Source organism: Falco biarmicus, chromosome 5 (assembly GCF_023638135.1).
Source record: "Falco biarmicus isolate bFalBia1 chromosome 5, bFalBia1.pri, whole genome shotgun sequence".
NCBI lineage: Eukaryota > Metazoa > Chordata > Aves > Falconiformes > Falconidae > Falco > Falco biarmicus.
In genome coordinates, this window is record NC_079292.1 from 45,515,743 (window position 1) to 45,533,840 (window position 18,098).

Consider the following 18,098-nt stretch of genomic DNA (forward strand, 5'->3'; position numbering starts at 1 on the left):
TTTATAGTTAACTCTAAATTTCATGCCTAGAATACTTAATAAATTATTTTAGAGCTTGAGGAGTATTTATTTAGCAGCTCTTGGGTCTGTCTGTAAGTAGGAGTTTATTTTTGAACTCCTGGTTTGTAATTTGGGGTAAGTTTGGCACTTGGAATCTACCTTGTGACCCTAAGAGCCAGTTTTCCAATCTACTGAGCAACTGCCGTGGTCTCCAGCTGGGAACATTTGTGCAGGGAGCTTCTGAGACACAAGACAAAGTGCATTTGTGTCTGGCAACATCAAATGAACAATTGTGCATAACTCCTCACAAACAGCCCATTTCCTACACAACTGCATTCCTCACAACTGCAAACTTGGTAACATAACACTGTTCTACAAACACCAACATAAAAAGGATCAACCTAAAGCTCTGGTGTACCACATACCTAAAGGAGGGACTAGAGGTACTTAAGTGATGAAGCACAGACAATTAGCTGCCAGTACTGAAGTATTTCAGGCAAAGAACAATCAACTGCAAAGATCTCCAGCTTTTCCCGTTTCAAGTCTTAGGTTATCTGAATTAATAAAAGAGTTCATCGAACTGTCAATTTTAAGCCCCAGCAAACCTACACAGAACACCTGGATTTCAGCACTTGAGACTTTCCTGCTTAAAGAACAGGTGACAATTACGGATCCTACCAAACTCCAGAAACAGAAGGGACAAAGAGAACATCACCATACTAAAGAACATTCAGGTAAGATCAGGACTGCGAGCTGCTGAGCGACTTGAGGCAGGCATTTTCTCAGCAGGGCGCCATTAAGTATGTCTCCACCTTACTCAAAGTTCCCTCTCTTCTGCTACAATTGACTGAAAGCTGGCACATAACAAGGCTGTATTGCCTTGATGGATACAGCTGGGGAGGTACAAGGATGCTGTCATCCTCAGCAAATGAAAACGAAGAGGGAATTGGAGCCACCTGATGCTACCTTTCCATTTCCACCTAATCCACTTCTTTCTTCTTTTACTCTCCTCCCATACAATCTCTGGCAGACAATACTGCTTCTAAGCAGATCAGATCTCAGGTGTCTCATACTTCATCAGTTTATACCATGCAAAAAGCAAAGAACTAGCTTCCTTCAGAGTGCTGCAAACTAAGCCTGACAAAACAGTATCTTGAAACCCAGGTTTAGAGAAAGGGCTGGTCTCTGGGTAAACAAGCGGTGAAAACGCAAACTGATCCCTATGTGGCATCAAAACCCCAGATTCTGACATGGGCTTAGTGTGCTTTCAGGAAAAGTAAATGCTAATTTATGGGACATCTAGCGCATCAGTTTTTCCCCAGGACTTTTATTCTTTGCATGAAGGCCATACTTGACCACATTTTACATATGTCTGGACATCAACCATTCTAAGAAATGGAACTCAAAATTACATGGGATAAAATGTATTTCAGACAAAATATACAGTGAGAAAGGTTTCCACATAAGTTACTATTAGTTACTTTTACGGAAATGTTAAATAAAAAGATCTTCCAACGTGAAAATATGAAAAGTTCATTTATTTCCATAGGCAACCTCATTCAGAGTACAAAGTGATATGAATTTCTCAAAACTGTTACTGTACCTTTTACATGTTTTTGAAATAACTGATCTAAAAGTTGATACAAGAATAAATTCGTTTTTGAAGAGCTGTCCAATAAATCTGATACACACTAATGCCATGCTATGACAGTTCTATTTATGAATCACAGCTGACACTACAGTAACATCACTCTATAATCTCATGAGAATCTGAATGTTTTACAATAAAACATAAAACTGCCACTAGTACAGAGACTGTACGATTAGACAAATAGACAAGTATTAAATACTTTGCACAAGGCCTGAGTTCACTATAACACATTTTGATTTACAACTTCATCTCAGAAATCTGTACAGCAGTTAGGATTGTTTCAGAGAACTTAAAGACAATACAACTTCAGGGGTTTAATTATTCTGTTGATAGAAGTGTGAGGCCTGGAAGGCAAGAGGATCTGGTGTATGAATCCAAGGTTTTACTGCCTTGTGTAATTTCCTTGTGAAGCGGTAAAAAACCTAATGGAAAGTAAGGTACAAGGCAGGACCTCACTTGAAAATCAGCTAACTCAACTGAAATTCTCCAGATAGGTTTCCTCGCAGCTATTTCAGAGTAAAAGTTCACAATGAGTATATAAAATGCAGCATATCTCTTAACAAAGACCAAAAAGCATCACATATACAACAGGGTATTATTTCTGTACTCCCCCTTCCTATATTTCTTTCATTGGAAATGGCACAAATCAGTGATATCCCACCCACCCACAATAAAAAACTCCTAATCAATAAACAAAGCTCACTCTAAAGTCCAAAAACTTCACCTGCAATGAGAGATCCAGTGTTCATAAACTTATGGTTTAAAAACTTTCCTTTTCTGCTCATGTCATGTAGATGACAGAAGCAGACTAAGCATGTAAATTTGTAATAGATAACAAAAGCATCATATAATTCTTAGCCTGTATGGAAGCCTTGTGGAATTTGATTCAATTCTACCTTCTCACTTAATCTTTGCTCTTTTGGTGCAATTGAACTGAAAAATCTAAAATCCTATGATCTATACACACACTCACTTACCCATCTAGAGATATACATAACATTGTAACAGGGGTTATAATACAAAAATTAACACACATTTTTCTTACTTTAAAAGGCCATTGGGGTATTTGTTTCATATAAATGTGAAACAGCTGTTGATAAAAAGACAAAACTCAACAGAAGAGGAATGTTTTAAATAATAAGGCTTGAAATGTTGTGCACCTATACATCAAAAAATTCATCCTTTTACTTGGGGTATTCAGCATCTGTACAGACCTGTAAGGCCCCAACTTTCCCACATTTCTAATTCACATCACCATGGAGAGAAGAAGACACAGTATCTTCATTAAAACAAACTAGGGTATTCCACCCATGTTCCTCATAAAATTTCTCTTCCTAGTTCCCAGATAACTGGTGGAATCCTTTACCTTTCAACAGACTCACTCTGGTACTCCTGTCCTGCACAAGCAGGTTCCACAGGCTGTTCTGTGCCTTATTCGCAACACTTGTGTGATGAAAAGGAACAGCAAATCTGCTCCCTCCTCCACCCTTGAAATGCCACTAGTGCCATTTCATTCCCTATTTCTCTCAAACCAAATGGAATCAACAGTTCTAATATGGAAAATGCTGCTGTCTTGGGTGCAGTCACGTTCCTTTAGCATACACCAGAGCAGTAAAAGCATAACTGATGCTTATACTTGAGATGTGCAGCTATTTCCACTTCTTTCCTCCTTTTTGTAGTAAATACAATAAATAAAAATCAATTAAAAAATAGGGACTTACTCCCTTACCTTTTCCTCTCCTTTAGTAATGAATATAAGTAAACCAGGTGGGCTGGGCAGTTCAGCCCAGACCCTGTTCTAACTTCCACAGCGGAACGAAGAGCTGCTTACAGTGGTTGCACAGAGTGGAAACTGTAAGGTGATGATATAATCTGCCAGGCTTCCTCTTTTCTATCTTTAAATTAGGTTGAATACAAAGGGCAGAAATCGTGTGTAATTTACAGTATTGTTCAAGGTATTGTAAAAAGAACTTATATCAGGTTACTTTTTCAGTAACAGAAATTGCAATTTCTTAATCAGATACCAATTTCAAACCTGTGTTTTCCATTTTGTTTTGCATTAGGGCTAGACAGTCCCTCTGCTTCAGGCCAAGCTAGATGCTAACACAGCTTTCCATCCAAGACCAGAAACAGAAGACAGCTGGAATGCTCACTCTTGTAACAATGTCCCTTCCTTTTACTCTTTCCCAAACAACAACTTGGATGCAAAGTACAACTGTTGCTCTCAAACAATGGTATTCCCTCTGGCCACAGCCTGAGTCTTCCAGCCTCTTGCAGGGCCTCAGAATGACGACTTGTAAGTGGAGAGATCAACTGGACAAGCTTCCTAAAGAAAAACTACTGTAGCAGGAGCCAAGTGACAAATGGCCTTGGTGACTTACCTCTTGCAACTCCTCCTTCCTTTAAGTTAAGAAGGAAGTATTAGAGAACTTCACAAACACCCTGTTTCCTGACACATGAAGTAGGAAGCATTGACAAGGAAGAGGGATTCAACCCTCTCATTTTAACTTATTTTTGCTTTTCTATTTTTCAATAACTGGAAAATTTTGTTATAACTTTTGTAAGCACCCTTTTCAGTTTTCTTTTTTAGAATGACCAGAATAGAGGAACAACAATTGCAGCAAATGAAACCAAAATGATATTCTGAAATATAAATAGGAAAAAAATCATATTACTTGAGCCAGATAAAGATCTTATTCCATAACATTACCACTGCATAGAAGAGCCTCTCTTGATTTGAACTAGTAGGATTTTTTTTACTTTGTTCTTACTAAATGCATTGTATTATCAGATAGCCCATGCCAAAAGCACATACCCCAAACCCCACAGTTTAGGAGGTCTAGTATATAAAATCAGATCAATTTATTTCACTTAATTCTCCCTCCAGTAGGTTAAATTAAAATCCAGTTCTGAAAAGCCCCCAGTCCAGGGGGATCAATGACTGAAACCCCAGATCAGGACACTGACATTTAAGACTGCCTTCACCATGAATATATTAATTTAATACATTGTAGAGTCCTAAAATATGTTATTTTCTAATATAAACTTATTTTCCAAATAATTTAGAGGAATACAGATTCAAGTAATTCTTCAAAGGCTTGCCTTAAGTTACCCTAACGAAACGCAGCTTTCAAAAGTTCACATAAGACATAAGTGTGATTGAGTGTATAGAGTACTAGTAACTGTATATTAACTTCATAAGTTTAACAGTTCTAGTACTGTACTTATGTGTACACAGATACCTTAAACATAACCTACAATGCTTACCATGAATATTAATAGTACATAAGCATCACAATGTGTTAGGTATTGTTTTCTAAACCACAACTTCACTGGTCCCAGGTATTTTAAAATGGTAGGACTAAGGCAGCAGCTATAATACATAAACAGTTATTCAAGAAATATGCTTAACGCTATTACCGCTTAGAACTGTGGAAATATAACAAAATACAAGTCACATTTACAGCATAAGGCCCTTTGGTTTCTTAAGCAGCAAATGAAAGAACAATTTCTTCAGTGAAAGGCTTTGAAAAATAAAGCATGTAGGCTTTCCATAAAAAAGGTGACTAGTTCTTTCCTTTTCAAAATAGCCAGCTATAGTCTTCAAAATATTATGTAAGAAAGCTCCTGAAATTCCTAGGAAAGAAAAAGTTAAAACCAACAGTAGTATCCGACAGAGTAGAGATTCTATCATGGGCAAGCTGAACATACACCTTCCGGGAAGTAGAAGAAACTACTGTTTGGATTTCTGGAGAGCTTTATTAAATTTGAAGTAATACAATAAAAAGGACCTGAAATACCTGTGTATTTACCATATATTCTAGAGCTTACAAATCCACATTTAAGAACTCACTTCATACTAATTTATCCTTCACGAGGACCCGAGTTAAAACAAAATTCAAATGAAACAGTTTATTCCAGTCAAGGCAATTTACGGCAGTTTGCTTTTTCACACAACTATGTGCAACTCGTATGAGGAAATCCTTTTCTATCTTCTCAATGGAGCCAAAAACTATAAAGTAATTAAAGATATTTCTGTGTAACTAAACAGTGTGTGATTAGTTACACAGAATTGTTTGGTTACACAGCTGGGGCAGTCAATGTGAATTTTACAGAAAACATTCTTTTTAGGAGGTTCCGTAACTACTCACAATCTTTTTTCCACACCTGTTAGATAGATACTGTTAGAAGCAGTATCAAATTAGCCAAAACACTGAAATATATAATAAATGCGATCAAGTCACCACATGTATTTTAAAATCTTAAAGTGGTATGTTGCTTTTGCTATGGGGCTGGTAACAGGGATCTGGCATTATGAAAGAGGTTGTAAAACCAGCATGACCATTTGAGCAGTGTTCTCACTCTGTCCAAAACTTGCAGAAAATTTTAAAACAATTTCTTATGCCTCCTGAATCTTGTTGTAGTTCACTGTCACATTGATGCTAACTATCTTATAAAAGAAGAAAGTAAAATTATTTTCTTTTCTTAGCCCCTTACACAGTTACCAGTTAGAGATCTTTCTATGTAACATGGCTATCAAAATTTTTGAGGGGAAAATGACAGTTTGCACCAAATTCAGGCAACACAAATCACCAATAAGAATTTAGCAGATACTGAAAGGACTGGGCTGCAGGGTTGCATTCACTAGCATTACCCCCTAAGGATTTTTAATGAACTTAAACAAAATTTTGTAGGAAATTTCATAGGAGTTGATTGATCACACTTCTGAATAATTCTGAAATACTTAACTTGTTCCTTTTCATCTGAATATATGCATCCTACCTTCAGCGCTCTGATGTTCGGTAAAGAGACAGGAAATCTTTAGCACGTAAGATGACTTTGCACTTAATGCAATTCCACTGCAGTACCAGGTGAATGCAATCAATATCAGTCTTTTTTCCAGTGCAAAAGTCTTCACTGTGCTGGGTTGAAAGTTTCCCCAAGTCATGCTTTTACTAATCAAAAAAAGATGTTAATCAGCTTACCCATGATCCAAATTTCATCAATCTTTGAAAGAAGAAAACAAAACAAAACATTTTACCCAAAAAGATCTTTTAAGTCATTACTAGCTGAGCTGCTGTTTGCCATTGTGTTTGCTGGCTGTGCAAAGTTCTGAGGAGCAAAGAAAGGATTACCCTGTATACCAAAGCCAGGCTGTCCTATCATGTTCATCTGAGGCCCCAAGGCTGAACTGCTTGCATTTGGGGACCCTTGTGGGGGTACAAACTGATTAACCCACTGGCTTGATTTCTGTTGAGCCAACTGTTTCATGCTAACTTTGGGTTTCTGAGGACCAAAAAGGTTATCTAAAGGAGACATATCTGGGGGTCTGTTTTGTTGTGTCAGTGGACAGATTGCAGACGCAGCATTCATAGGACTGTAATTTGGCATATTGGCAGTTGGTACAATGTTCATCTTGGTTGTTCCTGCTGCACTTGGACCACTGAAGAAATTCTGAGTGGGGGGACCGGCTCCCATACTGAATCCAGCAGTCTGAAAACCCATATTAGTATTTAGTCCGTTTGTTATATTTCTCTTTGTGTTGTCAACAGCTGATGAAAATCCCATGCCAACACCCATAGAAGGGACAGAAGAGAAGCTGTTTGAAGATGGAACTTTAGCTTTGTTGATAGAATGGCTAGTCAAAGATGACATGTTATCTATCAAGGTATCTGTCAAGTCTCTTGTCTGCAAAATAGATAAAATGAAATTAAATACTTTTTCTGTATAACACTCTAGCAACAGTCTTTATCATTGTTCCTGCAGAAGTGGCATTCATTTTTCAGAAACTGGAATTTACTGCATGGAACTGGACACGAAATGTAATTATACACAAGAGAAATAGGTTATTTTTGTTCTTTGCTACTTAGAGCTGATTGCTATACAACTTTAATTTGACAACTAAGACTATACATGAAGTACTACCATAACCACTTGCTTACATACCCATTTCTATACCCCCTTCCCCTTTATATATTTAGTTAATAAACTCTTCAGAGCAAAACCTTTTCCAGTGTGTGTTCTTCCCTTCTTCTAGAATAATGGCCTTCCAATAGTAATACTTTTGGAATCTCCTGAAATTTAAAAAGTGGGAAATATTGCTAACAATACAAATGGAGGGCAGATAAATATTTATTATAGTTTTCCCAGCTGTGCCATCATACCACTAGTGAAAACAAGGGTGACTCACAGGAGGAAAAAAAATGCTAAATGCATATAGCACTTGAAAGAAAAAAGCATCACAGCTCCAGTGTTCTTTCTCACCTGCTTCACGGGAGGTGTTATTGCAGTTGCTTGTGGCTTAAGAGGTTGCTGACTTTTCAGTTTTTGCGCCTGCTCTTGCTCTTTAGCTAACTTTTGCTTCTCTTCAAGTGTAAGTGATGCCTTTAAAAGAGTAAGTACTGATACTAAGTTGCACAGAATGGTTATTCTTACATTGGTATTTTTATTTCATGCACAGCCCTGTCATTTCAATAATATGTGGTAGAACAATATATATTATTTATACAAAACAGAAATGGATGAGCACAAAATCTATTATAATATTAATTATATTGCTAAAAAGTACTTAAATAACTACAATATTAGAAGTAGCATAATGAGAAATATGGGCAGATCTTAAATAAAGAGGTATCACAACAAAACCATTTTAGCGTACTGTTCTTAATGCTGGGCATAAGAAAAAGTGTTCTTCACAGTTTTTGGTTTTATATGGTTACCAACCGGCACTTGATACAGAACTGCAACTGACCATGGAGCTGGAAAGGGAATTTTATTTTACTATTGCTTAAGAGGTTTTTCAGGATTTAAACTCTACTTTTTTTAATGATGAAGGATAAAATCATGAAATCATTCCCCCACAGTCTAAAATTAGCAAGAGGGTTCAGATAACTAGAAATGGAAATGGTAAAATGTAGAGATCCTGGGGAACCATTTACATAATTAGTATCATGAAAAGAATTTTACAATATTTATGCTTATGTTTAATATTCTGTCATGTCATGGTTCTTCTTTGCTTCTTGTATTTATCTGTATATTCATTTCCACTATAACTTTGAATTACATAGTAAATCTTAAGTCTGCTAACTACATGAAATTCTACATTTTATCTTCATCTCTGCAATTTTATAACAGTTGCCCATTTCCATTTTCCTATCGAAATCCACTGCTGAAGTTTCAGTTTCATTGAAATCTATAATTAAGGAGAAACAAAGTGACCAAAAATTTATAATCCTAACTGCTGCCTACTTTGTACAAAGCTATTTTCAAGGAAAAGCTTTCACAGAAATTCAAGGAAATGATTTGAAAATTTTTCAGTGGACCTTCATATGTGATTATATACAGTGCTGTGCTATACAAAAGTAGTTAGTTTTTCTTTTAAAGCTTTAAATACGATAAATACGTTCACATACTCTTTTTATGCAATTGTATCAGCCTTGTATTAAACACATGGATGCAACAGAATCCCAAAACAAAGTAAAACACACCTTTTTCTGTTTTGATGACATCTCATTCTCTTTACTATCAGATCCACTAGTTAGAAGATCAGTTCCACTAGTATTAAATACCTTGTCAATCTGTTTAAGTTCAAAGAAAGAAAATGTAGTTATTTGAAATGCTGTAACTTAACGTAACATAAATATTGACTAAGTAATTTTAAATTTGAGATTTCTGTATGTAAGTAATGCAACAAAATACTGTCACTTACCTGATTACCTGTACTACTAGATCTTGCCTCCTCAGACACACTCATTTGGTTAGCTATATCCAAAGATCTAAATAGTGCAGAGTATAAATATTATTAAAAGATAACTTTGCAGTCACATCCACAACACTAATTCAGCAGTGCAGATTATTTTTCTGCATTTAAACAATAACAAAAAATTGCATTATGAAAGCACTGCCATTTTTATAGAATGCCTGTAGGAGACTGCAAAATTATAATATTCTAAATTGTAAAGGTTTCCCAATGATTATTTCACATGGTCTTAGCTCCTCCTTTTGAACAAGGTGACACAGACTTTAGGTAGCCCAATTTAATTTGTCTCAGAAATATCAGCTTGTATCAGACTCCATAAAACAGCCCTCCACATCTTCAAATATCACAGCCTTCTAAAAGGCTGCAATGTTTATGTTTCTTCAGCATGGTTTATTTCTCAGCAATTACAGAAAAGCAACTTAACATATAGAAAGCAAGACATAAACTGTTCTAATGGAGCCCAGTATGAACTTTTATGTTTAATGAATTAAAAATTACTGACTCTAAAAGAATAAAGTGTGACTGAACTGTATAAAAGCAAAAGATTTTACTCTATAAAGCCACTAACATCACAACATTATTACCACTCTAGGACTTATAAATCTTCTGACAACTGTGCTCATCTGAGGAAATTCTTGACTGCTGAACTAAGAATTACCTAGATTATTTTTTATTGTTATGGCTAGAGTTTTCTCACATTTGCTAAAAGCTAACTGACATTTATCTCTGCTCACTTGTTCCTTATCTAATACAAAAATAAACACTTACTTCTGTTGCTCTTGCATGACATGAAGTTGCTCAAGTTTTGTTTTATGCTCTGCCTCCAATCTATTAAGCATATCTTTTATCACACAAATAAAAGAATTGAACTGAAAAAGAAATATACAAGAAATTTGGATTTTGCAGTGATGGAATTCAGACACATGTAACTTAAAGGTAATACCTCAAAAAACTTACATTATACAATGTCAGATAAACTGCCGATTTTAAAATAATTTATAATCCACCTTCACTAACTTGCATTAGATACCCAAAACCGAGAAGAGTGTATACTGAAACAGTGAAAAATACGTATGTCTAAAGAAAAACAAAAAGTGGGGCAATGCAGACAAAAAACCCACAGAGATTAATATTACCAGATTCATTTAAAAAAACCCAAAACCTATTAGGTATTCCATTTCCTACTATTTCATAGCAACATGGCTGCAATTCTACATTACCTGCAATATTTACAAACAAAGGGAAGAAACATTAAGATTGTACTTTAGCTTTTAATTTGAATTGTAATTATGTTAGTAGCTAACTGCTTTTGCAGGATATTTGGAAGGTGACAGTATACATTTTGAAACTTTATACCAGTTCAGTTAAATCTACTGAAAAATAACAAGCATTAAACATGCAAATACAGTAATACTGGAAGGTTTTTTTTGTTTTGTTTGTTTTTACAACAGACATACAGCAATGTGTGACTTTTTCTCTGACAACAGTTTAAATTTATTCTCTGCCAATTATGAAGAAAAAGCATGCAAAACAGTCATGTTCCTACCTGATTGAGATTAAGATTGTTCTCAATACTAAGAGGAATCAGATGGGGTAATACTTTTCCTGCAAGTTGTTCTTTGGTAATTCCCAACTTCTTATGAGTAAATGTACATTTGTAAATACCTGGCATACAACATCAAAATAGCAAAAATTGTTTAGTAAACAATGTGAACAAACTCCCAGTAGCTTGCTCAAATATGTATTGATCATCTGAATGTACACCAGCACTGCGTGCAATAAGGGACAACCATGAGCAAGACAGTCGTAACAGCTAAGTACTCATCCACAGCACAAACATATTATAGTAAGAGGCTTTGCTACAGTTCAGAACAAGCGCAAGTCCAAAGTAACACTTGGCAGCTATGAAACCTGGTATTAGTCAATGTATTGTTCTGGTCAGTGATCTGAGAATATGCATCTTGGAACAGACCACGAGCAACTGAGTTACCACAAACTGACAAAGTGCCACTGAGAAACTAAGGGTAGTTCTCTCTCTCCTGGCACATTGAAGTGCCTAGGATTAACTATCACACTGCTCTCTGACTGCATTTTACAAAGACTCTTACCTAGAAGTTTGGGTCTGTGCTACACATAGGATCAGAAATCATGCAGTCTTTATCTGTTCTAAAGCCACTGAAAAAGAATACTGACAGGCATGAGGATTCCAGTGTTAAGCCTACAAGTTCTATAGTGTTTCTAACAGGAAGGTTCCTCTGCTGAAATAGTCCACCTCTGGTGGCAGACACTGAACATAGTAGCATAAAGGAAAAAGAGACTTTCCTTACTTTCTATGGTTAGTATTAGAACAGAGCTGTCAGCTGGCCAAAGAGGATACCACATACAAGATGGAAGGTATTATGATTCCAGAAAAAAGGAGAGCCTGAGTATATAAAATTGATTTCAGCCAATCATTTCCAAACTAGGGTTCACTTATCCACTGCATCCGAGTAGAATTCTGGAGTAATGCAACTAATGTAAAAGACACTATCCCTCGTTCTCAGTCAGCAAATACAAATCAAAGCTGTAAGGATTAAGGGAAACAGGCAGCTTTAGATCGGTACCGACAGATGCCTTCTCACTGATTTTAAGCAAATCAAAATAATGCTGCCATCACGTACTATTACAATGCTTAATGAAGGCTGTTGCTGGTACAGCTCAACTGTTACAAATGCCTTCTGTCTACTGCTTCAGCGTCAGTAAGAGAAAGGGTCAGTGTCTTCCAGACGGCCATGCAGGCACCTCTGTTTCTTGGCAGTGGCTCTGGTCACCTGGTCTCCCTGAGCCCATTCAAGTTATTGAAATCACACATCCTGAGTTAGGCGAGCACCTGAGTGGCACTAGGAAAGCACAACTGCGAGTAAGGCCTCCCCTCCCAGAAGTAACAAGCCATTAGGCATTTTTAGCTGTTTTGTGAAACCTCACCCAGACTACGCTCCATTTCAGTGCAAAGGCAGCCATGTTTGTTTACATGTCCAACAAAATGAGTCTAACAAAACCTGCAGTGAAGAGCAATAGATTTGTAGACAACCATTTATAGCATCTGACATGCAAGAGTGGTAAGAGAAGGCAACATAACACCTTAAAGTCTCCAGCAAGGTGCTCAGTATCTGAAAGACGACAGATCATATACTCTTCTGAGGAAAACAGCCTCTCTGGTTGTGTGGACCATACAGACTATGAAAGTGTCACAGCCCAAGAACTGCAATGAGCAGTCAGAACTACACTGGGTCTTGAAGACCACAAATATAGGTACTAGTGTTCAGAAGTACCAGCAATACATAAGGTAACTGAACAGGGGCATACTGAAGAACCAGAAACAAGAAGTTTTTAATAGTCATTTGAGCAATACACTATGTAAACATTATCAATGATAACACAGAAAGCTCTCAGATCTGCAACATCAAAGCAAAAAAGGGGAGAAAGTTAAAAGCATTAATTACCTAAAATTCCCATTAGCACTGCAGGTTCCTTGGATGGAATTTGTTGTAGAAAAGGTAAAATATCATCAAGCACAAACCATTTATCCAAGTACTCCAAAATCTTGCCTAAACACACTAGTGAGTTTACTCGGACCTGTGAAGTATCATAAGAATTAAACTCTTTACCATATTTTTGCCTAAGAACAAAAAAAACGTACAAAACTTACACTTAGAAGAAAGCAGGTGCTACTAAAACTACAACGGAACACAATTCAACAATTTCAAAATATTATTAAACAGAATAAGCTGTTAACAACTTTAAATGCTGTTAGACTAAAAAAATTAAATGGTGCTTTTATATTTGTAAAGGGTAAAAAAAAGTATCAAGAAGAAATCAGAGCACATTGATGGGCTTTTCTTTAAAGACACAACAGAAAGCAAACATAAATAAAGGTAACATTCTGAGGACTGAGAGATAAAATTATTAGGATACTTACAGCAAGAGAAGAAGTTTGCAAACATGCATTTTTAATTCTTGGAATTAATGAGTTTTTCATTGATGGGTAATCTATTAAATTGGCAAACGTGGGAATTATGTTTAGGCAAAGCTCCTATAAAAAAAAATTCCCCATAAGTTCAAAAAGAAACATGCATGTTTATTACAAAATTAGTATTATATTACTCAAGATCAACATTAGTTTAAAATGTCTTTTTAAGCCTTCCTTTTACAGAAATACTAAGGAAATATTATGTTCAACTAAGCTGACAACCTATCAGACTCATGTAAAACCAGCTAGAATAATAAAGCATCATGATATATATATAGAAGCTTGGAAATGGATTTCAGAAAGAGTATTCACAAATTTCTAATAAAGTATTTGGAAAGCAAGAATACCTTGCATTTTCACAGAACACCTTTATATATAACTTTTATTACATCAAACTGTAACATTTTCCTGTATAAGTCAAGCAAACCTGAATGAGTACTACCAACACTGCAGCAGCACAATGATAAGCTGAGAGATAAAAGAGCGTATTCAAGATTAAACATACAAAAGCAACAGAGAAAAAAACCACACCGATTTCAGCTCAATCTCAAAAAATAAGAGACATATTAAGTATATGTTGCAAGTAAATACCTGAAAACCAAATTAATGATGCAGGAAAAAACCTCACACCAGATAATTAGAAACCAAAACCTTTCTCCATAATATTGCAAAGGTTTTGCAAAGGTAAAAGTCACACTGGATTATCCAAATCCTTAATAATTTATCTCCCCCTCCCATTCCTGACTGCCTTTGGGTAACTGGAAGTTAATTCCCATAGAAGAATGATTTAAAGAAAAAAAACCACCCAAACCTTAGAAAGGTAGAGAAAGCACAAAGAGAAAAATTAAAATATAGATACATAAAAATGTCACCAGAAGGTATATTAATATGATTTTACAGCAAATTAGGTCTTCCAAGGTAACTGTCAGCACATATTCTTACCAGCAGAACCTCAGAGTAAGCTACCCCTCAGTGATTGGTAAGGCATGCATGCCCACATAGTTTCATAGTTTCTGCTGCACAGGCAATGTAGTATAAATGCACATTCTACTTTTCTATGGCGGCTAGTAAGAATTTGGGATAAAAGCATGAGAACAACAGCCAAACAGTTAGTCTCTGGAAAATAAGGGAACCAAATTTTATTTTACTAAAACAAATTTTCTTTGTTAAAACATTCATCTGTTTCAACACTCAGGAACATTACACAGCTTTATAATTTTTTTCAAGTAAACAAACATATAAGTATAGAAAAAGTTGGCATATCACCTTAAAGAAAAGAGAAAAAAAGTTTTAAGTAAAGGCTGCAATTACTATACCTGGATCTGAATTGAAGGTGCTTCCAAGGCTCTATAAACCATTGGTAAAACACTGTTCTTTATTTCATCTGGTGGAGTTTTGGTTAGAAGCAAGTCCATTTTTTGCAGGAAGATCAACAAGATCTATTAGAAGTACAATTCAACAGTCAGAAGTTTTACCTCCAGAAACATTAATTATAAGTTAAAGTGTGTTGTATCATATCATAAGAACTTCAGAAGTTTTCTTATAACTCATTAAATGTGATCACTTACCATGTTGCTTGCCTGAAGGCATGGAAGACAAAAAACACTTTGACATATTATTGAATTTTAAAAACAGCAAATACAAATCAAACAAAATATGCATGTTCTAGACTAATCCTTCTGAAATAAGAAATCATAATGGATAAGGAATTCCTGTTTCTATTTACAACATGGTCTTTTTTTAAAATTCACCCACAGAAAATCTTTATACATGCATCACTATTGAAAAATCTAAACTTTCAAAAACCTATGGCTCAAATGCTGTCCTCAGAGCATTTGACCATACCTCCACAGATAAAAGCTGTAATCCCTCTGTATCTAGAATCAAAACAGGGATACAATGAAAAGAATATTATAGCTACTATATGCACACAAAATAATTTTATTCTATTTCACATGGGAATTGTGTATCATAAAATGAAAAATCCCAAACAAAAAAAAAAATCATATCATGTTAACCTAAAAAGCAACACTAGAATAACATATTTACACAGTGGGATTCACCTTGCTCAGGCTTAGCCATCTAAAAGTTAGCTGCTATTCCAAATTACTCATGCAGGCTCAGTCTCCAACAGAGCAAGCTATGTAACAACTCATGACACTGTCTTGATAGGTCAGACAACTTCCTACAGGTGACACTGACTATCCATTGATATCTAGACTCCTTCTCGAGAACAGGTTAGGCTAGATTGATAAATCGTGGTGAATGCTATCGCAATAATAATAAAGGGCCAAATATTTCATAGGAGGGAAAGATTTCAATTTTTAAGCCTAAAAATACATAGCAATCAGTGCTTGTATGCCAAATAAACAGAAGCATCAAAGTGTAGAAATACAAGTGTACCAAGACCACATTACAAGTCTCCCCCTTTCATTTGCTTTCCTTTACAGGGAAGAAAAATAAAATATTTTAAACCGTAGTTAATGTGTTTTCTTATAGCATATTTACAAGTACCTAAACTGTACACATACACACACAGATTCATTCATTCTGTGAACATTGATTCTGATGCAATATCCCCAAATTTGGGAAGATTAGGGTGAGATTGACCAAATCAGTTTTAAAGTTAGATTTTATAATTATTCTTCAATAAAGAATTTTATTTGTCCTAAACTTGGATTTTTGAAACCTACACCCGCTCATAACACTGTTCTTTTGTCTAGCAACCATGTAATACTGTGGCATGACAGTTTCTATGTTAGTTAAACATAACAGTTTTGGAGAAGGATCATTAGATTTGTTTTGCAAATTTGAAAAGGGCATGAATGAAACCTGACTTAACAACTAGTAAAGCTCCTTTAAAATAAGAACCAGATGTTTGAACATACAACAGACTGCTTTTAAGTTAAACATTGTACTACACAGTCATTTAGATTCCACAGAAGTATTTCTACTGTTTTCCACTGGCTGTCAATGCTTTTCAATTAAGGTAACACAAAGCTGAATTGGTTTTGGTATCTACCTGTCTAACTAGAATGTAGTTCACACTGTTCCAATGAACCCTTTTTAGTTTTGGCTTTTTAGGGTCATATTTGATACTTTAAATCTATTTAAATAGAAACTAAGATGTTACAGTCACAGATTCACACATATCATCTAATAAGCAGCAGCGACGGCACTCTAAACGATAATGCTAAAGTGTTTCATTCATTAACACAGAGCCCAGTACTTTTCAGGGTACACTTTGGCGTACTGAATTAGAAAATTAATTTACAGCACATCATATGCTAACTCTCTATGGATTCCCCTAGATATAAATTAAGGATTTGTCTACACTGGGAAGTTATATCAGACTAAGCCAGGATGTTAATTTACAGCTGCCCTGGTTTCAGCTGGGATAGCATTAATTTTCTTCATAGTAGCTGGTACAGCACTGTGTTTTGGATAGAGTATAAGAATAATGCTGATAACACATGGATGTTTAGTTGTTGCTAAGTAGTGCTTACTCTAAATAAAGGACTTTCCCAGTTTCCCACACTCTGCCAGTGACCAGGTGCACAGGAAGCTGGGAGGGAGCACAGCCAGGACAACTGATGGGAACTAGCCAAAGGGCTAGTCCATACCATGGAACATCATGCCCAGCATATAAACTGGGGGGCAGTTGGCTGGGGCTGGCTAATCGCTACATGGGGACTGGCTGGGCAGTGGTCAGCAGATGCTAAGCAATTGCATTGTGCATTTGGGGTTTTTTTCCCCTTTGAGTTTTATTACTCTCTCCTCTCTCCGTTTCATTACTATTACTATTGTTACTGTTACTATTACTATATTTTATTTCAATTCATAAATTGGTCTTAGCCCACAAGTTTTACTTTTTTCCCTGATTCTCCTCCCCATCCCGCTGGCAAGGGGTCAGGGGTGTGGGGGTCAAGGGAAGTGCGCAAGCGGCTGCGTGGTACCCAGCTGCCTGGGGTGAACCATGACAACAGCACACCTGCTACTCCATGCTAACTCCAATAGGATGATATGAATGAGTAGTTTAACTAAATATTCCATTCTCATACTATAAATCCCCTCACACAAAGACGTTGTGAACACTGGATAACAATTTCGTCATACTGAATTACAGCAGCTTCCCAACTCGAGTATCCTATGAAAGCTAAGGAACAGGCCCCTCATATAAATCTAAAACATCTTGAGAGAGCATTTGGAAGAAACACTAGCACCTTCCCTGTCCACCCCTCTGTGTGTGATACAAATACACACTGTTGCCTAGCGCAAGGAGGGTCAGATCTGGAATTCTGTCCTCTGGCATTTTGAACCTTTGCATTTTTTTCCGCAATTCCTGGTATATTAACTTCGAAAACCTGTCCTAGATTACTTAAACTTTGCTATACTAGTAAGACCCTAGAAGTAATAGTGGAATGAGCTATCTAGTACTTAGTGTGCATTAAAAATGTCAACATAAGAATTTAATACATAGTATCTAGAAAGCTACAGAAAAGCTTGGCAAAGCTCACTCTTTATGACCCCAAGTCTGTATTTTGCTCCTCTAATTTCTCAAGAAATAAACCAGCTTTTGTGCACATTATGCTCCAGATGCAACTTTGAGACAAACCTTTTGCAGTGAGGACTATCTCACAAGTCTGGTATTAAAGTTAGAAAAACACAATGTTACCTTT

The 18,098-nt window shown here is 36.0% G+C and overlaps 1 protein-coding gene across 2 annotated transcripts in view; it reads right to left on the minus strand.

The window, feature by feature from the left end:
• Positions 1–1,517: 1,517 nt before the first annotated feature.
• The window catches only part of SCYL2 (SCY1 like pseudokinase 2), a 41,351-nt gene continuing 24,770 nt past the window's right edge, over positions 1,518–18,098 (minus strand). For both annotated transcript variants that reach the window (XM_056341017.1, XM_056341018.1), the window contains 9 exons: positions 14,736–14,858; positions 13,369–13,482; positions 12,893–13,025; positions 10,957–11,075; positions 10,179–10,279; positions 9,360–9,426; positions 9,139–9,228; positions 7,916–8,035; positions 1,518–7,339 (listed from right to left, as the gene is read on the minus strand). In XM_056341017.1, coding sequence (XP_056196992.1) covers positions 6,689–7,339; positions 7,916–8,035; positions 9,139–9,228; positions 9,360–9,426; positions 10,179–10,279; positions 10,957–11,075; positions 12,893–13,025; positions 13,369–13,482; positions 14,736–14,858 — 1,518 coding nt within the window. In that variant the 3' untranslated portion in view covers positions 1,518–6,688. The remainder of the gene's footprint in view (positions 7,340–7,915; positions 8,036–9,138; positions 9,229–9,359; positions 9,427–10,178; positions 10,280–10,956; positions 11,076–12,892; positions 13,026–13,368; positions 13,483–14,735; positions 14,859–18,098) is intronic.